Here is a 25233-nt window from a genome sequence, read left to right on the forward strand (position 1 = left end):
AGGGTCTGGCCCTTACTTCGGATAAGAGATATCTCCAAGAGAGCCCTGAAGGACAGAAAATTATAGGTAGAAGCTCCCAATTGTCCAGAGAAGTTTGTACATTTGGGGGAAAAGCAATTTCACCTGAGAATGAGTGGTGGTTGAGGGTGGCACATGAATCTTGACATGTGCCGGAGGCATAATAAACCTTGCAAGGAACAGCCAAGAAGCTGGGAAGAAGGCAAATATGTGTGCGTGGGTGGGGAGTGGCAGTGGGTGGGGGGAGAAAATGTTAGTTATCTCCAAAACCATTGCCCTCTTCTTTCTTGGTAGCAGAGCTCAGATTTGTTCAAGGGTTCATGGCCCCAAGCCATGTGCTTAAAAAAGGGGCCCTTCCCTACTGTGAGGTTTCGGGATGAGGTGTCTTCCGCATCTCCAGAGTGATGTATAACTCTCAGTTTCTCTGTATGTGGCAAGCTGACTGCTAGTCATGTTGTTTTCTCTTCATCATAACTCTCTAACCCACTGTTGAGTCCATTCTGACTCATAGCAACCCTACAGGACAGAGTAGAACTGCCCCATAGGGTTTCCAAGGCTGTAAATCTTCATAGAAGCAGACTGCCATATCTTTCTCCTACAGAGCAGCTAGTGGGTTTCAACTCCCGACCTTTTGGTTAGCAGCCAAGTGCTTTAACCACTGCACCACCAGTGCTCCTTTCTGCTCTTTATAGATGTTTCCAAAACACTGGGTTAAGGCTACTTACAAGTGGAGAGCATTGGGCCATCCAGCAGGGTGTGGTTTCTCAATATCAGTGACTGTGCCATGCACCCTGTCCTTTGGCCTAGGAGTACTTGTTACACAACAATGATGATAGTATTTAGTGTACAGAAATGACTCAGTCAACGATCTCATATGCAAAAAATATCATGTCTCTATTTTTTTTTTTTGACTGTGACTTTTTTTTCTTTTTGAGGTAAACTTCAAAGATGATGCAATGCACGGATCTTAAGTGTACAATTCAAGAAGTTCCAGTAAATGCATACACATGTAACCACCACCCCAAACAAGACAGAATATTGCCATCACCACCCGCCAGAATTCCCTCGTGGCCCACGCCCCACTGTTCTGCTTTCTAGCAATATAAATTAGTTTTACCTGTTCTTTGACGTCATTAAATGGAATCATATGATATGTAGTTTTTGTGTCTGACTTTTTGGCTCTGCATGATATTTTTTGCTATTATGATATACATTATACATGATACACTGTTGCATGTATTAGTTCATTTTTAAATCAACTTTATTAAGGTTATGATTTACAAAATGTAAGTATATTCATTTTAAGTATACAATTTGAGTTTAGATGAAATTATACGCTCAGGTAATCATCCACAATCAATACGTTGAACATTTACAACACCCCGAAAAAGTTCCATCTGCCCCTTCCCAGCAGGGAAGCCCCAAACCCCAGCCCAAGGCAACTGCTGGTCTGTTTTCTGTCAGTATAGATTAGTCTTTTCTAGAGTATCATATAATTGAAGTTATACAGTATGTACTCGTGCCTGGTTTCTTTCACTCGGCATCTTTTTGTGATCCACCCATGTTGTTGTGTGCATTAGTAGTTCATTCTTTTTGCTCTGTAATATTCCATTGCATGAATACATCACAGTTCATTTATCCATTCTCCTTTTGATGATCAGTTGGGTTATTTCCATCCTGGGGCTGGATAAAGCTGCTACAAATATTCTTGTACAAGTCTTTTTCATTTCTCTTGGGTAAGTTCTTAGGAGTAAAATTGCTAGGTCACAGAGAAGGTGCTACGCTCTTTATTGTCTTTAAATCACTTAACTCCAAGTCCCCTGCCCTTGGTTCAGTGAAAAATTCTGTCTCAGGCATTATTGGGGGTGACAATTCCCAGAGTCACATGAAAATACTAGAAATGTGTGGTGACAGCAGCAGAGTTGAGCAGCATTAGAGTCTCTGCCAAAGCTGGGAAATTTGGTCTGTTCAGGCACTCCAATGCCATCCTTTCTAATATGTTGCCACCTCCCCAGAGCCCACAGAGCAGGGCACACGTCTCCCTGTACAAAAATTCCTGGGCTTTACAGATTAAGCAAGCACCCAGCAGTTTGCAGAGCATAGACGAGGGATGGAAATCCTTCCATAGACATCAATTCATAAAGCCTATGAATTTTAACTTTGAGTACACAGATAATTAAAACCTAATGAGTCATAAAGACTCCTGAAAGCTTATGAAAATTCCAGCCAAGTCCTGGAGTGCAGGACTATGTGGGACCCTCTAGAAGATCCCCCAAACCCTTTGCCGTCAAGTCAATTCCGATTCACAGCGACCCTACAGGACAAAGTAGAACTGCCCTCTCCAAGGAGCAGGTGGTGGATTTGAACTGCTGAACTTTTTGATTAGTAGCTTGAGCTCCTAACCACTGTGCCAGAACTAAAAATGAAAGAATCAAATTGCAATCTAAACTATTGCCCTAGCCACAGGGGTTGTCACCAGTTCCTTAGTAAGGAGGAACTAGAGATTGCAACCGGAACCTACTGTGAGGCGGCTCTGTAGAGGGGTTGAAAGGTCAGTACTGTACTGGAGTCAGAAATCACTGCTCTATGACGTCTAGCTTTAGAGTGACCTTTGGTATCTAGCTCTCAGAGCCTCCATTTCATCATCTGAGAAGTAGGTATGATAATACCTACCTCACAGGTTATTGTGAAGATTAAATGAGATGTAAAGCACTTAACACAGATGAATAAAATTAAAGTAATCCCTGCCAAGAATACAACAGTCTCAACATGCTCAAGAGAAAAAAAAAAAAAAAAAAGCTTAGCTGCAAGAGGAAGGATTAAAAAGGAAAGGGGTATGTATGATTCAGAGCCCAAGTGGAGAGATTTAAATTTAGGAGAAAGGCGTCTATCCACACCCAGGAAGAACAGTGAAAGGAAAGAAAGAACACTGGGGACCTGCTCAGACAATTACTGACTTGAAGAGAAGTTGATTTATGTTCTGAAGGTCTGCCAAGCTCATAAAACCCTAAGAAAAGCTGGCCAGGTGACACGAACATTTTGTCATAGCTGGTTGGACCAGGCTTGTAGATAGACCCATTGAGGGAGCCACTGGCAGCTCCGGAACAGAGGAGGAGAGAGTGAGGGAAATGGCAGTGGTAGCAGCATCAGCTACCTGGTCAATGCTCTGCCCAACCAGGACAACAGCCCCAAACGGACCACACTCATTCTTTGTCGCTTGGGGAGTTTGAACATGAAGCATACAAAGAGATACAGCAACTGCAAGCAAGGGCAGAAAGGGACAGACACTTGAAGAGAAAGCAATAAATAGAACTAAGGAGTAAGTTGAATCCAAGAGTAAGCTGAAGCCATAAATACAAAAGTTATGAGTAAATCAAAATCATGTATAAGCAGAAGTAGCCACTTCCCCCACAGGCATCTGCTTCTCTTCCTAAACAAAAATGAGAAGCTATTCAAAATCAATAGTAGGCAGAGGTTCAGTACGTCCACTGATTACTACTTGTATCTACTGTTCACGTCATCCTAGGGCAACTTCATTAGATCTTAAAACATCACAGAACCTGAACCTGGGAGCCTAGTATCTCAATTGCCTCAGACAGTGTGAAACACAGAAAACTTTTCTGGACATAATGTAGTAAGTCCTGGTGCATGGAGGTGCCAGTCAACTAAGATTGAACGCAATTCTCAGCGCTTGCACATTAATGATTGTGATCATTAGGCTAGATAATGAGTACTTGGATGTCTGTTTTATCATTTTGTTAATCTTTAAATTTTACACTCTTTTGTAATTAATCTTTAAATTACACACATTTTAAATTCTCATATACTTTTTCAATAAGTATTTTGTAATTTTTTTTAAAGTAAAGGATTTACAATCTTAAAAGAACAAGTTTCCCACTGGTTCCATCAGACTAGCTCCATTACTGTTTCACAGAGGGCCACAGGCTAGAAGAACGGTAATGAGAGTCCATCTCTTACTTCCAACATTATGGGGAATCTCCCCTACGGAAGTTGGGCTGCATCCTAGCCTGGGCAGGGCGGGGGTGGGGTGCCAGCCCAGCCATGTACCACTTTGCGATGTGCTGGACTATTTGCAATGGTGTGGGAAGGGTGGGAGGAAACTAGCAAGGGAGGATGCAGTACACTATGGACTCAAAATATCTAGAGCTATTCCCACCCTCAAGCTTGAAGGATTATACTGAGAACTGAATTTGAATTTATAATCTGAGAGTGACTATGTGGAAGGAAGGGCTAGGGGCCATGAGTGATGGAAAGTCAAGTTGGTTTTGAGTAAGCCAAAGCAATAAGATCAAGAAAAATTTAATAGAGTAGTGGGTGAGGTGGTTCAACTGCACAACAGTGGATCTGGACAGGGAGATGCATTATTACCCTAAAGGCAAAGGGTCAATAAACTTCTGCATTTGAGGTGGAAACTGGAAAACTTAGTTAATGCAGAAAAAGCTGGATTCTTCCAGTTTCCAGGCAATATTCCATTCTCAATGAGCCCTAGTGGTACAGTCAGCCCTGGTTTCAGTCTCTTTAATATCATTACTAATTTCACAATTAAACACATGCCTAGAGGTTGCCCGAGTGAGCCTTTATTCCTGGAAATCTAAAGAGTCTGATTAAAATGAATACTCAGAAACTTTGACAAAGACTGTGTGCTACCAATATAAAGAAAACTATACTACCTCACTGAGAGGAATACAAGACCTAAATAAATGATTTTTCATGACTGAAGTTTATAAAGATGTCATTTTCTCCCAAATTAATTTATACTATCATGATTCTAATCAAAATCCCGGTGAGATTTGAAACAAAATTATTCTAAAGTTTACGGTAAAGAATACATGAAAATACTAAAAAAATATTTGAAAACAGAGAAAGATGAAATTAGCCTTACCAAATTAAAAAACATTTTATAAAGCTGCAATAATCATGCCAGTTATATTAATTACATGGTTGAAGCACCAAAATTAACAAACAGATCAACGTATTAGAATAATTATCACAGAAAGGCCTTATTCCATATAAGAAGTGTGTGTGTTTTAAAGGCTGCTGTTGTTCCTGTTAGATGCCATGGAGTTGGTTCTGACTCATAGTGACCCTGTGTGCAACAGAACGAAACGCTGCCCGGTCCTGCACCATCCTCACAATCATTGTTACGTTTGAGCCCATTGTTATAACCACTGTGTCAGTCCATCTCATTGAGGGTCTTCCTCTTTGTAACTGACCCTCTACCTTGCCAAGCATGATGTCCTTCTCCAGGGATTGGCCCCTCTTGATAACGTGTCCAAAGTACATGAGATGAAGTCTTGCCATGCTTGCTTCCAAGGAGCACTCTGGCTGTACTTCTTCCAAGACAGATTTGTTCGTTCTTCTACCAGTCCATGATATATCCAATATTCTTTGCCAACACCATAATTCAAAGGTGTCAACTCTTCTTTGGTCTTCTATATTCATTGTCTAGCTTTCGCATGCATAAGAGGCAATTCAAAGCACCATAGCCTGGGTCAGGTGCACCTTAGCCCTCAAAATGACATCTTTGCTGTTCAACACTTTAAGGAGGTCTCTTGCAGCATATTTGCCCAATGCCATAGGAGTCATTTGATTTCTTGGCTGCTGCTTCCATGGGCATTCATTGTGGATCCAAGTAAAACGAAATCCTTGACAGCTTCAGTATTTTCTCTGTTTATCATGATGTTGCTTATTGGCTCAGTTGTGAGGATTTTTGTTTTATGTTGACGTGTAATCCATGCTGAAGGCTGTGCTCTTTGATCTTCATTAGTAAGTGCATCAAGTCCTCTTCACTTTCAGCAAGCAAGGTTGTATCATCTGCATAACGCAGGTTATTAATGAGTCTTCCTTCAACCCTGATGTCCTTCATATAGTCATCTCTCGAATTATTTGCTCAGCGTACAGATTGATAAGTATGGTAGAAGGATACAACTCTGACGCATACCTTTCAATTTTAAACCACGTAGTATCCCCTTGTTCTGTTCGAACAAGAGTGCTTCTTGGTCTATGTACAGGTTCTGCATGAGCACAAAGAAGTGTTCTGGAATTTCAATTTTTTACAATGTTACCCACAATTTGTTATGATCCACACAGTCGAATGCCTTTGCCTAGTCAATAAAATACAGGTGAATGCCTTTCTAGTATTCTCTGATTTCAGTCAAGGTCCATCACAAAGTATTGGGAAAAATATTTTGAATGCATTAGAACCTTTTTTGAGGTATATTAATAATTTAAATCCTCTCCCTATACCAAACACTTAGGGTGAACTAGGAAGACATCATAAATAGAAGATGCAAGTAGCAACCAAACAGTAAACTTGCTGAACCTCTATTACTGATTTTGCATAGCTTTCCATTTTTGTTTAGAAAAGCTAGCCACAAAATGCTAAAACAGAAGGGTTTTAAATCCCTGGGTGTGGAAAAACTTTCTCAACTGAAAAGCAGTGAACTATATCACCGAAACGAGCAAAACCCAATCCACCAATTAACAAATACTCCTGCCTTTTTTTTGCTGGGAACATTTTATTTTTTCCTTCATGTAGGGAGACTCCTGCCCCAATTTGCGAATTGTTCATTAAATCATGAAACAATCAAATATTATTGGTTTGAGGTAATTCAAGTTTTTGTTTGTTTGTTTTTTTAAGTTTCAAGTAGCCTACTTTGAGTCACTTGTTTTTTAGAAACAAAATGATCTTTTACGCATATAGAAAGACTGCTTGGAAAAAACCTTGTGTTTCAACTTCTTTGATTATTTTTCTTTTTTTAAATAATTTATTTTTGTTGTTAAGAATATACAGAGCAAAACACTCACCAATTCATTTCTACATGTACGATTCAGTGATATTATGTTCTCCATGTTGTACACCCTTCTTTTCTGGAGTTAGTCATTCCTGTTAACATAAACTCACTGTCCCCTAAGGTGTCTGTCTAATCTTTCCAGTTGCTTTTGTCAATTTGATTCCATATAGACAGCTCTTAAAAGAGCACAATGCTCAAGACAGACAATTTTTACTAGTTAAGCTAAACTATTATTTGGTTTTAATAAGACTATTTTTGGCTGAAGGTTTAAAGATTATATCAGGGCAATAGTTTCGGGGGTTCATCCAGCGTCTGTGGCTCTGGAAAATCTGGGTTCCATGACAGTTTGAAATTCTGTTCTACATTTCCCCCCTTTTGATCATGTTTAGCACTTCTCTCTGCTCTGTAGGTTGTACATGGCCTGTTCTCCATCTAATGGCATTTCTTAAAGGCTCAGCTCCTACTGCTGTCTCAATCTTTTGGTACTTCCTAGTTCAGCTCTTGACATTGGGAAATGATTGTCCCAGCTCATTGCTTGGTACTAGTCAGGCAACATCATAGGTTTGCCGCCCTCAGGCTCAACCAGCTGGAGCTGGAAGCAGGGGAGTCCTGTGTGTTTTGAGGATTAGTGGGCTGAGGAGACCCATGTGGAACAAATCTGGCCCTTGAGGAGGAGCACTGTTGGGGCATTTTTACCTATCAAAGGGCTGTGGGCCTTTTTGTGATTGGCTATTCAGAACCAGTAAGGGAGAGGTCAAAATACAAAGATCTTTAAATTCCAGAGGAAAAGAATCTGTACTTAATTGTGTAGGTAATAGTGAGTTTAGAAGTCACCCCTGCTCCACCCTTCTGCTGTCTGGGCACTACAGGGTGGTTCTGGAAGAAGCCTATCACTAAAAAAGAGGGCTACTTCAGCATGAAGCTTTCAAGTAGCCTAGAGGTGTATCTCATGGAGTAGGGGCTAAGAGAACTATCTCTGTGAAAACTCCCTGATGCTCAGCAATAAGATTTTTAATCTAATTGGCTCCCTAGCACACCTAAGAATACACTGTACAAGGATACAATATCCACTCAGGGTGTAACCTCTCACAAACAAGAGTGGGCCCAGTGAGAAGGTTAAGTGGTTACAAATGCTTTTTGCTGCTGAATAGACAAAAGAACAAGACAAAGAAGATATATATTTTTTAATTTTTATTGTGCTTTAAGTGAAAGTTTACAGATCAAGTCAGTCTCTCACACAAAAACTTACATACACCTTGCTACATACTCCCAATTGCTCTCCCCCTAATGAGACAGTCCGCTCCCCACCCCCACTCTCTCTTTTCGTGTCCATTTTGCCAGCTTCTAACCCCCTCTACCCTCTCATCTCCCCTCCAGGCTGGAGATGCCAACAGAGTCTCAAGTGTCCACCTGATCCAAGAAGCTCAATCCTTACCAGCATCCCTCTCCAACTCATTGTTCAGTTCAATCCCTGTCTGAAGAGTTGGCTTTGGGAATGGTTCCTGGGCCAACAGAAGGTCTGGGGACCAGGACCACCGGGGACCTTCTAGTCTCAGTCAGGCCATTAAGTCTGGTCTTTTTACAAGAATTTGGGGTCTGCATCCCACTGCTCTCCTGCTCCCTCAGGGGTTCTCTGTTGTGTTCCCTGTCAGGGCAGTCATCGGTTATAGCCACACACCATCTAGTTCTTCTGGTCTCAGGCTGATGTAGTCTCTGGTTTATGTGGCCCTTTCTGTCTCTTGGGGGCTCGTAATTACCTTGTGTCTTTGGTGTTCATTCTCCTTTGATCCAGGTGGATTGAGACCAATTGATGCATCTTAGATGGCTGCTTGCTAGCGTTTAAGACCCCAGATGCAACTTTCCAAAGTGGGATGCAGAATGTTTTCTTAACAGATTTCATTATGCCAGTTGACTTAGATGTCCCCTAAAACCGTGGTCCCCAAACTCCTGGCCCTGCTACGCAGGCCTTCAAAGCATTCAGTTTATTCAGGAACCTTTTGCTTTTGGTTTAGTCCAGTTGTGCTGACCTCGCCTGTATTGTGTGCTGTCTTTCCCATCACCTAAAGTAGTTCTCATCTATCTAATGGGTAATTAGTGAATACCCCTCTCCCACCATCCTTCCCTTCCCCCTCTCGTAACCATCAAAGAATGTTTTCTTCTCTGTTGAAACTATTTCTCGAGTTCTTATAATAGTGGCCTTACACAATATTTGTCCTTTTGCAACTGACTAATTTCACTCAGCATAATGCCTTCTAGATTCCAATGAAGATATTTTTAATGAAGGTGAAGAAATTTAGGAGCTGGCTGGCTGAATAGCTAAGTGGCCAAATTTGAGAAATAAGGAAGACATAAATGTTTCCATGTTCTGCTCAATTCTTCTTGTGAGATTCTTAAAGACAGGAAGGTACAAATTCCTTTCACAATCTGAATATTTCTACATATTCAATCACAAGAAGTATAAACTCTAAAAACTATATATTAGTGATTTGTATTCACTCAATAAAAAAAAAATTTTTTTTTTTTTTTGTATCTATTAAACATACACCATGTAGAACAATCTGTGCCAAAGGTAGCATGGGTCTTCAACGGATGTTTAATAAATACTGATAAACTAGATTCAACTAAAGAACCTTAAACTTAATTTCTTACGGAGTACACAGCCCTTCTAAATTCTAATTTTTTTTTTTTTAAATAAGGATTCGTCATTTGAAATAATTCTGCTGCCCCTACTATTGTTTACTGTATTTTCTGGGATCTAAGCCATTGATTCCTCAGCATTTTCTACAAATGAATCTTTTCAGCATCAGGCCAAATTTTAGAAATTATGAAAATCTTCTTATATTCTCGCTCCTGCAATCCTACACTGCCAAGTGACTCTTGTTTATTTGACCTCTCTGTCACTTTTTCCAGATAAGTTAACTGCTGAATGAGTGGATAGCTCAAATAAATGCCACAACTGAGCCAGGCAGGTAACAGTAACTCCAAAGGGGGATGGAGGGGAGTAAAAAATGAAAAGCTACAAGTCCTTTCATGTTAACATTTTATTTAAACCAGTACAAGCACCATGCTTAACAAAAGACTGTCCAAAATAAACATGCAGCATGAACTAGCAGAGACTGAAACCATAGCTTAAGTTGTGCCGTTGTTGATTTTGCTAAACGTTGACAGGGAGCTGTGAAAATTCACAAGACTGACCATGTTTCAAGCCTCCGGAATGAGATTATATTGGACCATTAAAATCAGTGGGAAATGCCCTGTCATGTTAGTAATTTCGAACAATATTCAAGTAATTATATATGTATGAACTATATTCCAAAAAACCAAAAACAAAACCAACAAAAAAAAGTTTCTATCACATTACTGTAGTTGTTTTAAATATTACAGGAATATGATCACTGATTTGAAATGTCAAATGGCATAATAGGAAACAAATTTCTCAAGAATATTCAACTTGGGACCATTGGTTTTAAGTGGTCTAGATTATTTACATTCTTGCAGAAATACAAAATCAGGTTTGACAGCAAATGTTTGAGACATCCCTTCACATAAGTTGTAAAGGCTCAAATTGTGTGAAGATTCCAGTATTATCAGTCTATCGAACAAACAGAGAAAGCAACCGCGCTAGGAATATTTGAATTGATAGAATACGAGTTACGAGTTACTCTCTACTTCCACCAAATACCAGCATTTAAACTCTTATGAAAATGTCTATCCATCACTAGTCCACATTATGGATTAATGACATTGCTGACTTGGGTTTTAAAAGTAGTCCACCACATTTTCTCTTTTTAAGTATGCCTTCCTTACTATCTATACGGGTAGGGGGAAAAACAGCCAAATTTAATTTGGCAATAAACTCCCCTAACTGGAAATTTTTAGGTAAGTGTCAGACCGGAATACAGTTTACAGCTGCATTTGACTCCTGAAAATAGGAGATAAAGAGGGAGAGAAAAGTGCTGACAGACATTTTGCTACACAGATTATTTAGTAACGGCAATAACAAAATTTAGCAACACCCTCTTAAACAAGAGTATGTTTAACTGCACTATGCATTGAGTAAACTTTTTAGAAATACACGATTGAAATGTTTGAGAAGTCAATTCAACAAAAACAGTCAGTCAACCAACTTTTTCCTAACAATTGTTTCAACACCAGAACAAAGTGAATACTATTCAAAGCTCAGACAACATTTGGAATTTCAGCATAGTAACCTGAGAACGGTTTTCTTCATAAGTCATTTATGTTGCCACAAAAATCATACTGAAAACATACTGTAGTTACTAGTTGGCTCTATTCTGGCAACATTAGATGCTATGCACAACTTATGCAAGGCCAACAATTCCAAAACTAATGCTGATGTAGAAGACCATGAAGGAGGTTACCAGGACCAAAACCAGCTGCCAAAAAGGAAAGATTACAATTTAAGACCAAATGGGAATAGCCTGTACCATAAAGATATGGAATGTGAAAACTGGAATTATGAAATCTGGAGTTACTATTTGAGAGAAGGCAGAAAAGAAGACCAAATAGGAAATATAAAAGAACAATACAAAATTTGGTCAGATAAAAGGGAAATTTATGTAAAATTTAGGAATACTTTAAAGTATGGCACTTATAAATCTCCCTTTAGGACATTTAATAGTATATAGTGAGGGATTGAAAAATCATTCTACTGATCCCCTAACCTCAATCTGTTGTCTTGCAAAATACATGTTACTGATAAGGAGAGTCAGAGAAGCTCAAAAAAGCCTGATTTACTACTGCTTTTTGCCCCATTTAGAGAACAGCGGAACCAAGAGCTCTATATATGGAAGGTCAATATTATCTGACATTTTGGAGCAGAGAGCTTTCAAAACAAAAACAAATAAACAAACTAAAAAACCACACAAGACAAACTAAGGAACCTCATTAAAAAATACATTCTTACAGCACTAGTCAGTTTCTCTTATTGCTGTGAACCAAGTGAAATAAAATCTTATTTCCTCCATTCAAAAACATTAACAACACTCTCCATTCGCTTGGATTACACTTGCATTTCTACAGAATTCCAAGCAAGTTATTCTCCAGTATCAAAATACCTGTTTAAAGAATTCATACACTTCCTGGGTGAAGTTTTCTCTCTCTCTGGAAATTGGAATAAAGACTCATTTTCACTCATTAACCAAAACAAACAGCCCCTTACCACTTTTTCATCTCCAACTAACTTCCTATTGCTTCCTTACTTCTAGATTAATGGAGCCAAACAGTAAGCTACAGGTGTTGGGAAGAGAGGATGCTCTCTTCAATACTGTGAAAATTCCAACCATCTTTACCTCTTTATTGAAGTTGGCACAGAAACCTCAAAAAGGATGCAAAGAATATGAACAGAAAACACGCCAACATAAAAAAAAAAAAAAAAAGCCTTTGCTAGTTTTGAAATAACTAAAACATTCTTAACGTAAGAATTCACCCACCAAATGTGGTTAGTGTTGTGTCTCTAGACCTTTTGTCAAATTAGTGTTAAACAGTTACTTACACTTCGTTTTTAAAAGAACACTGTATGTATTAGAATCCTCGCTTTATGCTAAGGATATTTGCATCTAATAAGACTAATTAATTATTTGGCTCGAAATTAGAATATCTTCTGATGTTCAGAATATAAGACGCAAATTCTATTGGTCTGTTAAGGTTATTAACGATGGCCAAAATCTTAAGGTAAGTAATTTTTCCCTATGGCACAAACTTAATCACAAATATATCTAAAATTATAACTCACAACTGCCAAATATTCACTGATGCGTGCAGGTAGTTGGAATTTTAAAAATATGAAGTTGATTTTATTACAAATTTCAGATACACACATTAGAAAATTATTTTACTTGGACCCTTTACAAAAGTATTGATTTCACCAAATCTGGAATACTGGCAGTGTAAAAGTCTTCAACCAACTTTAAAACTAACAAATCAAAGGCACAGTGTTAACACATTTAAAATAACTAGTGTTCATATGACATTAGGAAATGCTTTATAAACAGTGTTATTAACCTAGGTTTAAAACTATCTAGAAATGACATAATCAGAAATGAAGCCCTTGATTAGTTATAACCCACCAGTTTTTAAGATTAAGACACTACTTACCATAAGAAGAAAATGTAATAGTCATAGTCATAACTTTATCATAAAATCTAACTTCCAGACTTAAAGAATGATTGATGAACATGGTTTCTGGGCTTGATCAAAAAGATTGAGGAAACCAAAGAAGGTACGGAATTGATGAAAAATGTACTCGTAATGTAGGCTACCCTACGGTGCATTACTATTCATGGCTCAAAATTAGGTCACTCAAGTCTTTAAACCCAAACTAATTTCAAGATTTGAGAAGTGATAATATATTATTTTCACATATAAACTGCTAATATCCAGTATTTGTCAAAAGGAGGCAACTGTTGTCTATCACAATCTAATACCCACTTTCCAATGGTGTCTGTAAATAGTAACAAATTCTGAACCGTAAGTTATAGAAATTAGTCACAAGAGTGCAAAAAGTTCCTGGAGAGAAGTAGTCCACCTAACAATTACAAATATAAGGAAACACTTTACAAAGTTTCATTACTATGAAGATAATTTCCTCTTTGTTCAAATTTTGCACAAATGAAGATTTTTCTTTACTGCAGGAAACAAACTGTAAATAACAGTGCATTTTTAGGCATAAATAAGTATTTATGTCTGGTTCCAGTATGGTCAGGTTAATACATAAATACTTTAGAAACACAGAAGTTCACATTAGTGGAAAAATCCAAGTTTCTCACGTAACCATTCTTCAGTTAGGTCTTCAGTATTTCTTATTTCAAAGACCTTAAGAAAAAAACTTAGGTTATAACTGAGACTCCCAAAGCAAAAATCAAACATATGATATATTTAAATATTAATACCAAATTCTGCTTCTTTTCATACCGATCATGACTTAACCTGTGTAAATTTGATATACCTTTTGGGAGGTCCTTTACTTCTTTTAAAATACTAAGTACTCAGTTACCAAAGTTTAGCAATTAAAATGGCATAGAACCAAAATTCTCTTAAAAGCACAAACCTACAAATACTCCAAAAGAGCGGCTCTGTAAATGTTACCCACTAAAAGAGACAAAGAACACCCTAGTATACACAGCTAAAATCTATCTAGTTACTTAGGAACTGGAGGAACTTAAACAGGTGCTCCTTAGTTTGAGCTTCAAATGGAAATTCCAGCTGTATACCGTTTTGATAAGGATGGAACAGAAGTTCACTGCCACAAATCTCAGGCAGGAATTTGAACTAGCACAGGCCCAGAAAGTACAACTGCTATAGTGTGAAAATGTAATACAGCAGAAAGGAGGGGATTTGGGGCCAGAAGATGCGGGTTTGAATTCTAGCTCTGGCACTTACTGTTACGCGTTAATCCTCTGAACCTCGGTTTTCTCATCTATAGAATGGGGATACCACCATCAGCCTCACACAGGGTTGTTGTGAGGATTAAATGTGATTATCTGCAAAAGTAACTTGTAATGTCTCAACTGTAGCACTTTTGGGCAAGCCCAGGATTAGAACAGACATGAGGCTGATCACAGGGCTCCTTTCTAATCCCCAACCCCTTAGAGCAGAATGTTCATATGGTACAAATTAGAAAAAGGTAGTGTCTCTAAACTGGTGGTAGCAATGACAATCATATGGACAAAAGGGAAAAAGTAGAGGGCACTTAAAGACATTCCCTGAGTTGAACGTTTCCCCCAAGAAGAAAACACTGATGATGTCATTAAAATAAACCTGAAAGGAAATATTGCTTGATACAGTTTTAGTGATGTGATCGTCTATTTCAAATCTTAAATGTATAGATATTTTCAACTCAAATTAATATATGGTAGTTAAATAAAGTTTGAGAGCAAATACCTCTCACCTTTAACCTTCAAAAATGCCATTAAACAATGAGGACATGTTAAATCTTAAAGCTTAGGTCTCATATAAAACAGAATGTCCTACCTTTATTGCTATTCTTAACAATTTCAATAGTTTTAAATTTGGAAACCATATAGTTAACTGCACAATATGGAATTTCTGCACAAAATATGGTTCATTTAGCTTACAGTAAAGGTAAAGGCTCAGACAAACTTCAGTGCTGACCTTATTGGAAAATCTATTAGAAATTACATTATGGAAGACAAAGACCTCTCAAAAGACTGAAGAGTAATAGTGGCTTTTCTAAAGCTGCTTAGATTTTGAATGAAAGTGATTTCTTCCAATCAACTTATAACTCCCAATTCATAAAACACCTTTTGGTTCAAAGACTTCAATCGTCCTATTTTCACCCAATAAAAAGTTTTGACGAGTTTACTGCTCTGGTCTAAATAACTTTCAACTATATAAAGAAACATACTTAGCCCTTCAGATTATTTTAGCTGTTACTCTACACGCTATAGGTACTTAGTATGTAAATAACTTAAAATCATTAATTCTAAGAGCTAGTCATCATAAAAAAGAACAAAGTCTTGGATTATGGAATCTTTTTTCTCCTACAGTAACCTTTTTTTTTTTTTTTTAAGGGAAAATATCTTACAAGCAAGCCAAATATGAATGCTACCTTGGTGAGTTCAGCTGTTTGGACTAGCTTATTCTTACTCCCAGCATACATCATCTGCTGTTCAGGCTTACACCCTGGAAAAGAGAGATTAGTGTGGAAATGAGACAGACATTTTGAAAAAATGGTAAGTTTTCACTGTTTACTTTTAAAAATGACACATTTAGGATTTCCTTTCTTACCAAGTTTACAAAAACCTCAGTCTAAACGTATACGGATTGCATTTTGAGTCTTATTTTACAGACTGTCAGCACAAAGAGACATAACTAAATTATAAATAAATAAGTCTACACCAAACAATGGAAACCCTGGTGGCGTAGTGGTTAAGTGGTATGCCTGCTAACCAAAAAGTCAGCATTCTAATCCATCAGGCACTCCTTGGAAACTCAGTGAGGCAGTTCTACTCTGTCCTATAGGATCTCTATGAGTTGGAATCAACTCGATGGCAACGGGTTTGGTTTTTGGGTTTATACCAAGCAACCAACCCACTGCTGTTGCGTTGATTCCAACTCATAGGGACCCTACAGGCCAGAGCAGAAGTGCCCCATAGGGTTTCCAAAAAGTGGCTGATGGATTCAAACTGCCAAACCTTTTTGTTAGCAGCCTGATCTCTTAACCACTGCATCACCAAGTCTCCAAATAAGTCTACCAAAAAAAAAAAGAAAACCAAACCCATTGCCATAGAGTCAATTTCGACTCATAGCAACCCTATAGGACACAGTACAAGTGCCCCATAGGGTTTCTAAGGAGTGCCTGGTAGATTCGGACTGCCAACCTTTTAGTTAGCAGCCATAGCTCTTAACCACTACAACACCAGGGTTTCCAAATAAGTTTACAGGGCAGCAAAAATAAATGGGGATAGATCTCTGCAGATGCTAACTTTTAGAGCTTTGCAAACACTTAACTTGTCAGCAACTATCTTCTTTCTGACATTAAATATCAACTTTATAGATTCCTAAAATGTATAAGGTTGTGATATGGTGGTGGCCCAGTGGGGCAGAGAGATCTGCCCTGAAAAAAAGGTTACAGTCTCCTTACATATTAAGTTTAAAATATACTGCAGTACATATTAAGAGCTAAGTGAAAGATAAAAAGTTCAGAGAAGAGTTCAGTGAGCAGGGACTTTATTGTGGGTTTGAATGATGGTGGTAGTGGGTGTTCTGGTGATGACAGCCTATCTTAAATACTAATAACCATTCTAATATCTAATTTAAGCCACTCTGAGACCATTCTCAAGATTATAGGCACATTATTGGTAACTACTATTTTAAAGATAAACACAAATATATGCCATGATTATATACAAAGTTTACATACCTGTAAACAATATTAAAACAATTAAGAAAACGTACTTTTGATTTTTAAAACTGTCAGCACATTTCAAAATTCCTAGAATGTGTGTATGGTTTGAGCCAACAATGACACCTCTGGGAACTTAGCCTAGAAACATAAGCAAGTTCTAAGAGAAGATGCCTTTATAGCAGCTTCTTTCTACAAGAGCATGCATGTGTGCAAATGTACATACATACATACACACACACCTCAATTTAGGTGATTCAACACTTTTCATCTAAAAAAAAAAATGCATAAAATTTGTCTACTATAAAATTTGTTTAAGTACATCAGGGCCAAATATGCACTATTCAAAGAAATTCACTTACCAACAGGACTGGAGAAAATAAAGCACAAAGGATATGAAACTCTTCCATCATCATGCTGATATTTATAACTATACACAATGAAGGTTTTTCTCAAGTTAAAGAAACTAATATTACTGCTCCTTTTAAGCCAGGTACCCATTACTTTCAAGTCAATTCCAACCCACAGCAATTCCATGTATTACAGAGAACTGCTCCATAGGGTGTTCTTGGCTACAATCTTTTATAAAAACAGATTGCCAGGCCTTTCTTCCATGGTGTTTTGAGCCAGCTACTTACCAAAGAAGTTCTGAAAGAAAATACACACCGGGGGAGTTACTGAGGGGCAAATTTCTACCCTATCTGTTTAGGCCACACCCACATTGTTCATTATATTTCTACAAAATTATAAACGGGTCCCAAAGATAGCTTGTCATAAAGTCATATAATCTCTCAAAAAGAAATTCATTAGAAGTATGAATTTGCCAATATGGATTTTTTTCTTCAATTTTTATAGTACACATGTTCTAACAAAGGGAATTCTTTAAAAAAGGAAGTAATTCATCACATGAACACTTCAACTATTTCTTCTAGTTCAATATGTACATATACATTTTAATTTGGTGGTGAATCATAATTTAGAAGGAAAGTTTTATAAAATATACGCCTTTTGAAAGTTGAACAAATGAGCTTCACGAATAAAATCCTGACTGCTAAAGAAAACACCTTTTTAAAGCACAAAGAGAAAGGATATCGAGGTTGTCGTTCAGGCAGTTCATCTTTAAGTTCATCAGGTGAAATGCCCTGTCATCATAAAAAATAAAAGCAATTGTTAAATATTTTCTTACCTGTAAATCCTTAAGGAGATACACTGAACACCTATAAAAATTTTTTTTTTTTTTTTAGTAATAGTTATAAATTCAGACTGACATGCCATGAAACAAAATTTTATTTTACCACATTATACATAAACTGAGGTTACTAAATTTTCATTCTAGTCAAAGCCCCACTTCACTTAGTTCCACTTATTAACTAAATATAGCGCTGAGAGGCACAGTAGTCTATGTTAACGTTCCCAACATCAGGTAACACTGAGCAAGACAAGCCAACTCCTTAGGGGAAACATCAATGTCAGCTTTAGGGGGAAAATTTATTAATTTGATGAACCAAATACTTGTTATAGGGTCTCAGTTTTTAATTACTAGTCATCCAGTTTAGAAGCAAGTTCTAAAGCTGACTCAGTTTTTTGGGCACAAAGGCCTACCTCCTATCACTTCATACACTGGATTTCACTAATCCTTTAAAGAAGGTGGCTAAATCAGCAAGACAATGCACTACACATTAATTAGCAGGTGCTTGTTATGTATAGTGGGCATGTATCTAACTTAGGTTCAGAACTCATTTTAGAAGAAGCACATGTATCTAATATAGCATCTTTTGAGCAGTAATAATTACTTAACTATAAAATTGTATTTAGCTGATTGAACAAACCTCAAGCTCCTCATCCAGCACCACCAGGCGTTTATCCTTGTCAATCTTCACTAAAATAAAAACATAAAAGCAAATTATAATTCTAATGTGAACTCAACCTACTCATCCCATACAGTCTCAGCCTTTTTTTTTTTTTTTGCGTCTAAAATTAAAAAACATCAAGAAACAGAAGCATTAAAACTGACTAGCAGTTTTAGTTTATGGTCTATTAGCTAGCTTTGTTTTTCAAGCAGTCAGCTTTTAAAAGCTTTTTCCCACAATTCACAGCATCTGATTTGCTTATTTGGAGACTCTGGGTGGTGTGAATGATTAACACGCTCAGTTGTTAATTCAAAGGTTGGAGGTTAGAGTCTACCCAGAGGCGCCTCGGAAGGAACACCTGGAGATCTACTTCCAAAAAACCAGCCATTGAAAACCCTATGGCACCATTCTACTCTGACACACATGGGGCCACCATGAATCAGATTCGACTCAACAGCAACTCGCTGACTAGTCTTAACTTGATTATTTAGAATTTTATGACAATTCCTTACATATGGAGAACTGTGTAAGTCAAACACAGTTTCCTAGATGGTAAGTCTGAAAGGGTGACTGTGATTGAGATTGGTCTATGTGCAACATGCTTTGAACTAGCGTAAGGGAAAAGTGGACCAGGTGTCAGGATAGAGAAATCGCCAGATTCCCAGCATCTCCAGAGTCAGGATTTCAGGATGCAGTATCATTACACTGAGAAAGTGAATTACCAAAATAACAGAGATAACTATACTCAAATATATGTCATAAAACAATCCAAAGCCAAATCAAAATACTTTTCTTGGATAATCTATGCCTGTATTGTTTTTCGCTAGTCTAAAAAAGTGACCGTTATTGTTTTTGCACTAAATGCATAGTAATTCCTGAGATACAATATGTTCTCAAATAGCTTTACTGTCTGTGGTAATACGGCACTGAGACACATTTTCACTTTTAAACACGGTATGTCTGTGCTGAGGTATTTATCTGGAACAGAACCAGGGTTCCTGACAAGTTGTCAGTACCCTCGATTAGTTCACATTTGCCAGACATATCTCTGTTAAGCACAGTCTGCAGATTTTTACATTTTCACTCCCTCATCCTTCATCTACCCACATATTAAATATTACCTAAGAATAAAAGGGAAATCTGCATTAACATCAGACACAGCTCAGTGGAAGAGGCAATATGCAAATTACCCTTGCCATTTTCAGAAGTCAGTGACACTTAAGAGAGCTCTCCATGAAACTTGAGTTTAAGTCTAGATCTGGAATAAAACCCAATGTCACTCTGAACACAATGCTGAGCGCTACCATTTTAGGTGTAAGCCCAGGTTTCTGTTTGAGGATGATTGGCCAGGCTATTTTTAGTCCCCAGAGATTTAAGGATGGAGTTGGATGAGTCACTAAAAAAGGGAATCCTCATTCCCTGAGTGACTAAGAACATCTCCAGAGTTATGCAGGCAACTAAGAGAAGGACTACAGGATCTACCCCGGTCCTGTGACATTAGCTGTTGCTTACTTTTAAGAATTAATCTAAAAAAAGGGAAAAATGAACCAGGAGAAGGCGACATTATTTTCTAAAGGTTCAGTTTATACTGCTACAAGTCCTGAGAGATCAACACAAACTAAAACCATGTAACTTTCAGGGAATTACTTTTAGCTTACTTATAATGGCAGCATTGTTCGTTTCTTTACGAAAACGAAACTTTCTCAGCTTTTCCACTAAATCTTCAGCAACATCACAAACCACCAAAGATTCACTCTAGAAAAGGAAAAAAAAATCACATGTAAAATGCCATGCCTTTAATATATGTACGTTTTAAATCTATAAAACCTAATACCTTTAGAAAGCTATATTGACATCTACGTGTTAATTATGTGAAAGTATTAAAATTAACAAATGAACACTTATAAGGGCTTTTAAGTCTACCAATCTTTGGATCTACATTATTTAATCACACACATTTCTTCATCTTATATGTAGGGTATACTTTACCAAAGAAATAACTCAAGGAACCAGACACAAAATAATGTGCGATTTCATCAGAATTGGAGAAGGGAAAAGTCAAGGATCACTGTCTACTACTGGAAAGTAAGGCAGGTATGTTTTTGCCCTATACAGAACAAAGAAGAAAATCATCTTATTGTACTTAGAATTAATATGAAATTGGTTCATTTAAGGGTCTCACAACTATGAAAAATACAAATAACAAAAGTATAAAAAATATAAGGGAGACCAATAAATGTTCGTAAACTTAATTAAATGACTATGGGGATAAAGCACTCATTTTAGAGGCTCCAATGTATTGCACCATTACTGACTGAAAGCAAGAGGAGGGAAATCTTTTTTTTTACTTTTCAGTATGTAAAGTTTCAAATACATGCAAAAGTAAAAAAAAATAGTATAGTGAAACCCTATGCACTTTATTACAAACACATAAAACCAAAAACTAAACCCGTTGCCATCTTGTCGATTCCAACTTAAATGATTCTATAGGACAGAGTAGCACTACCCCATAGGGTTTTCAAGGCTGTAATCTTTACAGGAGCCGACTGCCACTTCTTTCTCCCAAGGAGCAGCTGGTGGGTTCTAAACTGCCAACCTCTGCGTTAGCAGCCAGGCACTTAACCACTGTGCCACCTGGGCTTCTAATATCAAAACACAGCCAATCATATTTCATCTCAACACCGCCCCCAAAGGCTGTTTTGACACAAAGGTCAGAAATCATTTCACCTGTAGATATTTTAGTACGTGTATTTTTTTTTGTTGTTGTTAAAATGATAGCATGTGTCATTAAAAATATCCCACCTAAAAAAATTAACAATAATTTCAGTATAGAATATTTATGTAGTATTCAGACTTCCCTTACTGTTTCAAATTCCTTATCAGTTGGTTGTTGAGTCAGGTTCCAAATAAGGTCCGTATACTTTGGTTTCTTTTAAAACATAATTTCCCCCCCTTTCTTCAAGATAATTGGACCACTTCTGAGGCCAATGCTAAATACACACTCATTAAAACCCAAAAGGATTATGGCTTCTAATTTTAAATTAGAATAAAAATTTAATAAAACTTGTTGTTTTGATCCTGTGTTGGATAAATGACAGTGTAAGTTAAAGCAGAAAATGTTTATCAATCTTAAATTGTTCTTTAAATTTGGAACACTGATAACATGTAAGGTGTGATATACCATAGGATGTGTGCTCTTAGACAATCAGCAAGTATATCCCCCCAATAGGTATTAGCCAATAAATAACAACCCTGTAGGAGTTATGTACTTCCATTCTTTTAGTTCTCTTTAGAAAAGAGATGCTAAGTCATATGCAGCTTCCAGAAGCTAAGATTCAACCCTACTCCATTTTTTTTTATATCTTTTAAGAAAGAGAAATTAGAAAACTAGAATTTCCATTTTCTCTTCAACCAAAGGTAGAACTTAGTATCAAAACTAATATATATTTTAGTTTTCTGTTTACCCAAAACCAAATTATCATGAAAGTCCTATCTTCTAGCTCTGATACCCAGAGCTACTTGGACAATCTTGATAGTCTAAGGATTAAGAACCCAGTGGAAAATATGCTATGATTTAACTTGTATAGCCCCTTTTTTTGCATTTTCATCCCTTCCAATATCATAAAACCAAAAGCCAAACCTGCTGCCGTTGAGTCAATTCCAACTCATACCAACCCTATAGAAAAGAGCAGAACTGCCCCACAGAGTTTTCAAGGAGTGCCTGGTAGATTCGAACTACCGACCTTTTGGTTAGCAGCTGTAGCACTTAACCACTATGCCATCAGCATTTCCAATATCATAGAAAGGCCAAAAATTCCTTCCTATAAGAAACTCAGGCTCAGTCAACTCTAATTGCTTATAGTTTAGTAGAACCGCTTAAGAATAAATACAATGCCCTGAAAACAACTTTGTATGGTAAATGTTAACATAAAATTAAAGTGGAGAGAAGAGCTCAAGTGTTCATTTATTAACTTATCCATACAACAAACATTTAATGAGTGCTAGGTTTTTTGAAGGCACTGTGCCAAGTGCTAGGAATACAATCATATAAAAATAAACAAAAGATATGGTCCCTGTCCTCAGGGAGCTTATATTCTAGTAGAGAAAACAGACCTACATCAAAAGGACCACGCAAAATACAAAATCGTAACTGTGAAAAGGGCTAGGAAGGACAGACACCATGCTGGGAACTTATATTTGGTGAAAAGCAGCATGGTCAAAGGAGATTTCCCCGTAAAAGGCATCTGAAGAGCCAAAGTTGCTTGTGCAAATTGCTTGAGAGTATAGCACTTCCCAGATAATAAACAGCCAGTGTGACTCAAGCACAGAGAATAAACAGGAACATGATACAAGAGGGGGATGGTAGGGGCTCCACTACAAAGGACCCAGTGGGTCATATTAAGTATTCTGGTGTCTATCATATGAGCAAAGGAAAGACACTAATGTGTTTCAAGGACGGTGCTGAAGGGAAACATGATCCGATTTACATTTTTTAAAAGATCACATTTGCTGTGAACAGGAAACAGGCAGTGAGCCAGGATGAATAAAACAAGACCAGTTAACTAGCAAGACCAGACGAGATGAAAAATAACTTGAGATTGATGGCGATAAAGCTGAAGAGGGTGAACAATGCTGCGTATTAAACACCCTGTCAGAAATACTACGCTATGTCCTTTACATAGATCTCCCTTTGTGATCAAAACAATCTCAGGAAACAAAGTTTGGAGAGTTACTGTAGGTATTGCCCCCAAAGTTATGCAGCTAGTAGAGCAAGCATTCAACCCACGTATCCTGACCTTTAGCCCTCTCTCTTAACCACTTCAAAGGGGCTGGTAGCAGACTGGACATCAGCAGGTGGAGGAGGCTTTAAGGAATAAGAGTTACCAAGATGATGTCTAGGCTCTGACTTATATAACAGACTGGATGGTAGTACTTTTCACTGAGTTAGGGGTCACTGAGAAAGACCAAATTTGAGGGGAAAGAGCAGGAGTTCTGTTATGAATAAACTGAGATGGCTCTGAGGCATCTAGTAGTTGAATATACAGATCTGAACTGGATCTCCGAAACAAGATCTGAGATACAAATTTACAAGTCACCTGCAAATAGGTGGTAATTGAAGCCATGATCGATGGAGAGAGAACATAGAATGGAAAATGACTGAAGCCTAGAGGGATTTCACATGTGATGTCCAGGGAAAAGAGAATATTCTGCATAGGAGACAGATAGACCAACAGGATAAGTAGGAGGAAAATCAAGAGTTTCCAAGGGAATTGCATGATGAAAGAGAACACTTCAAAAAGGAGAAAATGGTCAATAGCTGAAAGGTCAAGAAAGATGAGAAATGAAACGGGTCCGAAGGACTTAGTGACCATGACGAGATCTATGAGATAGAGATGGGTTGAGGAGTGAGTGGGACGTCAAAGAAAGGCCGTGTTTTTTGCTTTTAACTAAAGGAACTGAGTAGATAAAAAAAAAAAAAAAAAAAAATCCGATAGGAAGCATCCAAAAGATCCTTGTTGGGCAAATGATTTAATTCTCCACTTTATTTCTCAGCGTGGGGGCCAAATCCACACGAGAATGGAAGTCACAGCCCCCAGACCCAATGAAACTAAAGCTTTTTACAATCACTTTAAGGCCAAGAATTAAAGCCTTGGGTCAAATGTGTCCAACTGCGGTAACCCGAGAAGAGCGAGGATGAGGAGAAATCTTCAGAGGCAGGCCAGGGGAAGGACCAGGCAGAAGCTAAGGCGAGGCCGAGAAAGAAATCAGAGTTCGAGCCCTGCCCGCAGACGCCGCCAGGCGAACAGCGCCCGGCAGCGCCTCCTGGGCCCTCAGGCCTGCGCTCGGCCCCGGCAGCGGAATCGGCGTGTGGAGAAGCATTCCACTGGGCCTGACCCCCAGACCTCCAACCCGCCCTCCCGGGGGCTGCATCCGACTCCCAAGAGCCGCCGCCGCCCTCTGGGGGCAGGGTGGAGGGCCGGCCCGAGCGCGGCTGGAGGATGCTGCCCTTTGGCGCGGCGGCAACGGTGAGGGAGGCCAAGTCTCTGGCTTTGGGCACCGGCCAGTAGCCGGGGCGGATGCAGCTGCCGACCCACTCTGGGCGCTACCCGCCACGATCGGCGCGGCACACCAGAAACGCCGGGCTGACTGGCCCAGCCCTGCGGCCCCCGCCCCTCCCGGTGGCAACTCACCATTTTCCTTCCGGCCGTCGGTAGCCTCTCGCCTTCCCTCTGGCCCCTTTAAGAATGACACCGCGGCCACCTCCCTTCCTGTGCTGGCGCCCGGGAGAGTCTCCCCCTCCTATCAACGCGGCCGCGGCGGGCGCACCAGCACGTGACAGCGGACGGCGGGTGGCGCGGCTCAAAATTAGCCGAGCGCCTGCCTTTTCCTCTGCTTTTCAGGGGAGGATGTTCTGTCTACTTGAAAATGAGGTGCCATCCTAAGCTACGCTCTTAAATCTCACGCTGGTTCCGGTTCCTATGAATTTTCCCCAAGCTTTGAGAACAATTTCATGGTGACATGATTAAGTCAATGATTTCAATGTAAATATGTGTGTTGACGCATCCTACCTTACGAATTACATTTTTTCAAATCTTCTAGGCACATCTCCCTTCCCACCCTCTCCGGAACCCCACCACCTTCCAGGACATTTCTCTTCAGGACA

General features: G+C 38.6%; 1 protein-coding gene across 2 annotated transcripts; it reads right to left on the minus strand.

Annotated features, from left to right (window-relative positions):
* Positions 1 to 9859: 9859 nt before the first annotated feature.
* Positions 9860 to 24893, minus strand: GMFB (glia maturation factor beta). 2 transcript variants are annotated; one of them, XM_064292496.1, is made up of 8 exons: positions 24761 to 24893; positions 20228 to 20324; positions 18549 to 18598; positions 17811 to 17861; positions 17082 to 17166; positions 15424 to 15497; positions 14235 to 14271; positions 13600 to 13667 (listed from the first exon to the last, which is right to left on the minus strand). In XM_064292496.1, the coding sequence occupies exons 1-8, from the start codon at positions 24761 to 24763 to the stop codon at positions 13660 to 13662; spliced, it is 405 nt and encodes a 134-aa protein (XP_064148566.1). In that variant the 5' UTR covers positions 24764 to 24893; the 3' UTR covers positions 13600 to 13659. The 2 variants fall into 2 exon arrangements, with proteins under 2 accessions (XP_010586946.1, XP_064148566.1); XM_010588644.3 differs by lacking the exon at positions 14235 to 14271 and having other exon boundaries at positions 9860 to 13667; positions 17082 to 17164; positions 17812 to 17861.
* Between the last annotated feature and the right edge of the window lie 340 nt (positions 24894 to 25233).

The sequence above is a fragment of the Loxodonta africana genome, chromosome 10 (assembly GCF_030014295.1).
Source record: "Loxodonta africana isolate mLoxAfr1 chromosome 10, mLoxAfr1.hap2, whole genome shotgun sequence".
Taxonomy (NCBI): Eukaryota; Metazoa; Chordata; class Mammalia; order Proboscidea; family Elephantidae; genus Loxodonta; species Loxodonta africana.

Coding starts and splice junctions, on each gene's coding strand:
- GMFB (XM_010588644.3), bottom strand. Junction 17,862..18,548: donor TGCTGGATGAGGAGCTTGAG/GTTTGTTCAATC, acceptor TTATGATGACAG/GGCATTTCACCTGATGAACT. Junction 17,165..17,811: donor CTGCCTGAACGACAACCTCG/ATATCCTTTCTC, acceptor CTTGAGAAAAAC/CTTCATTGTGTATAGTTATA.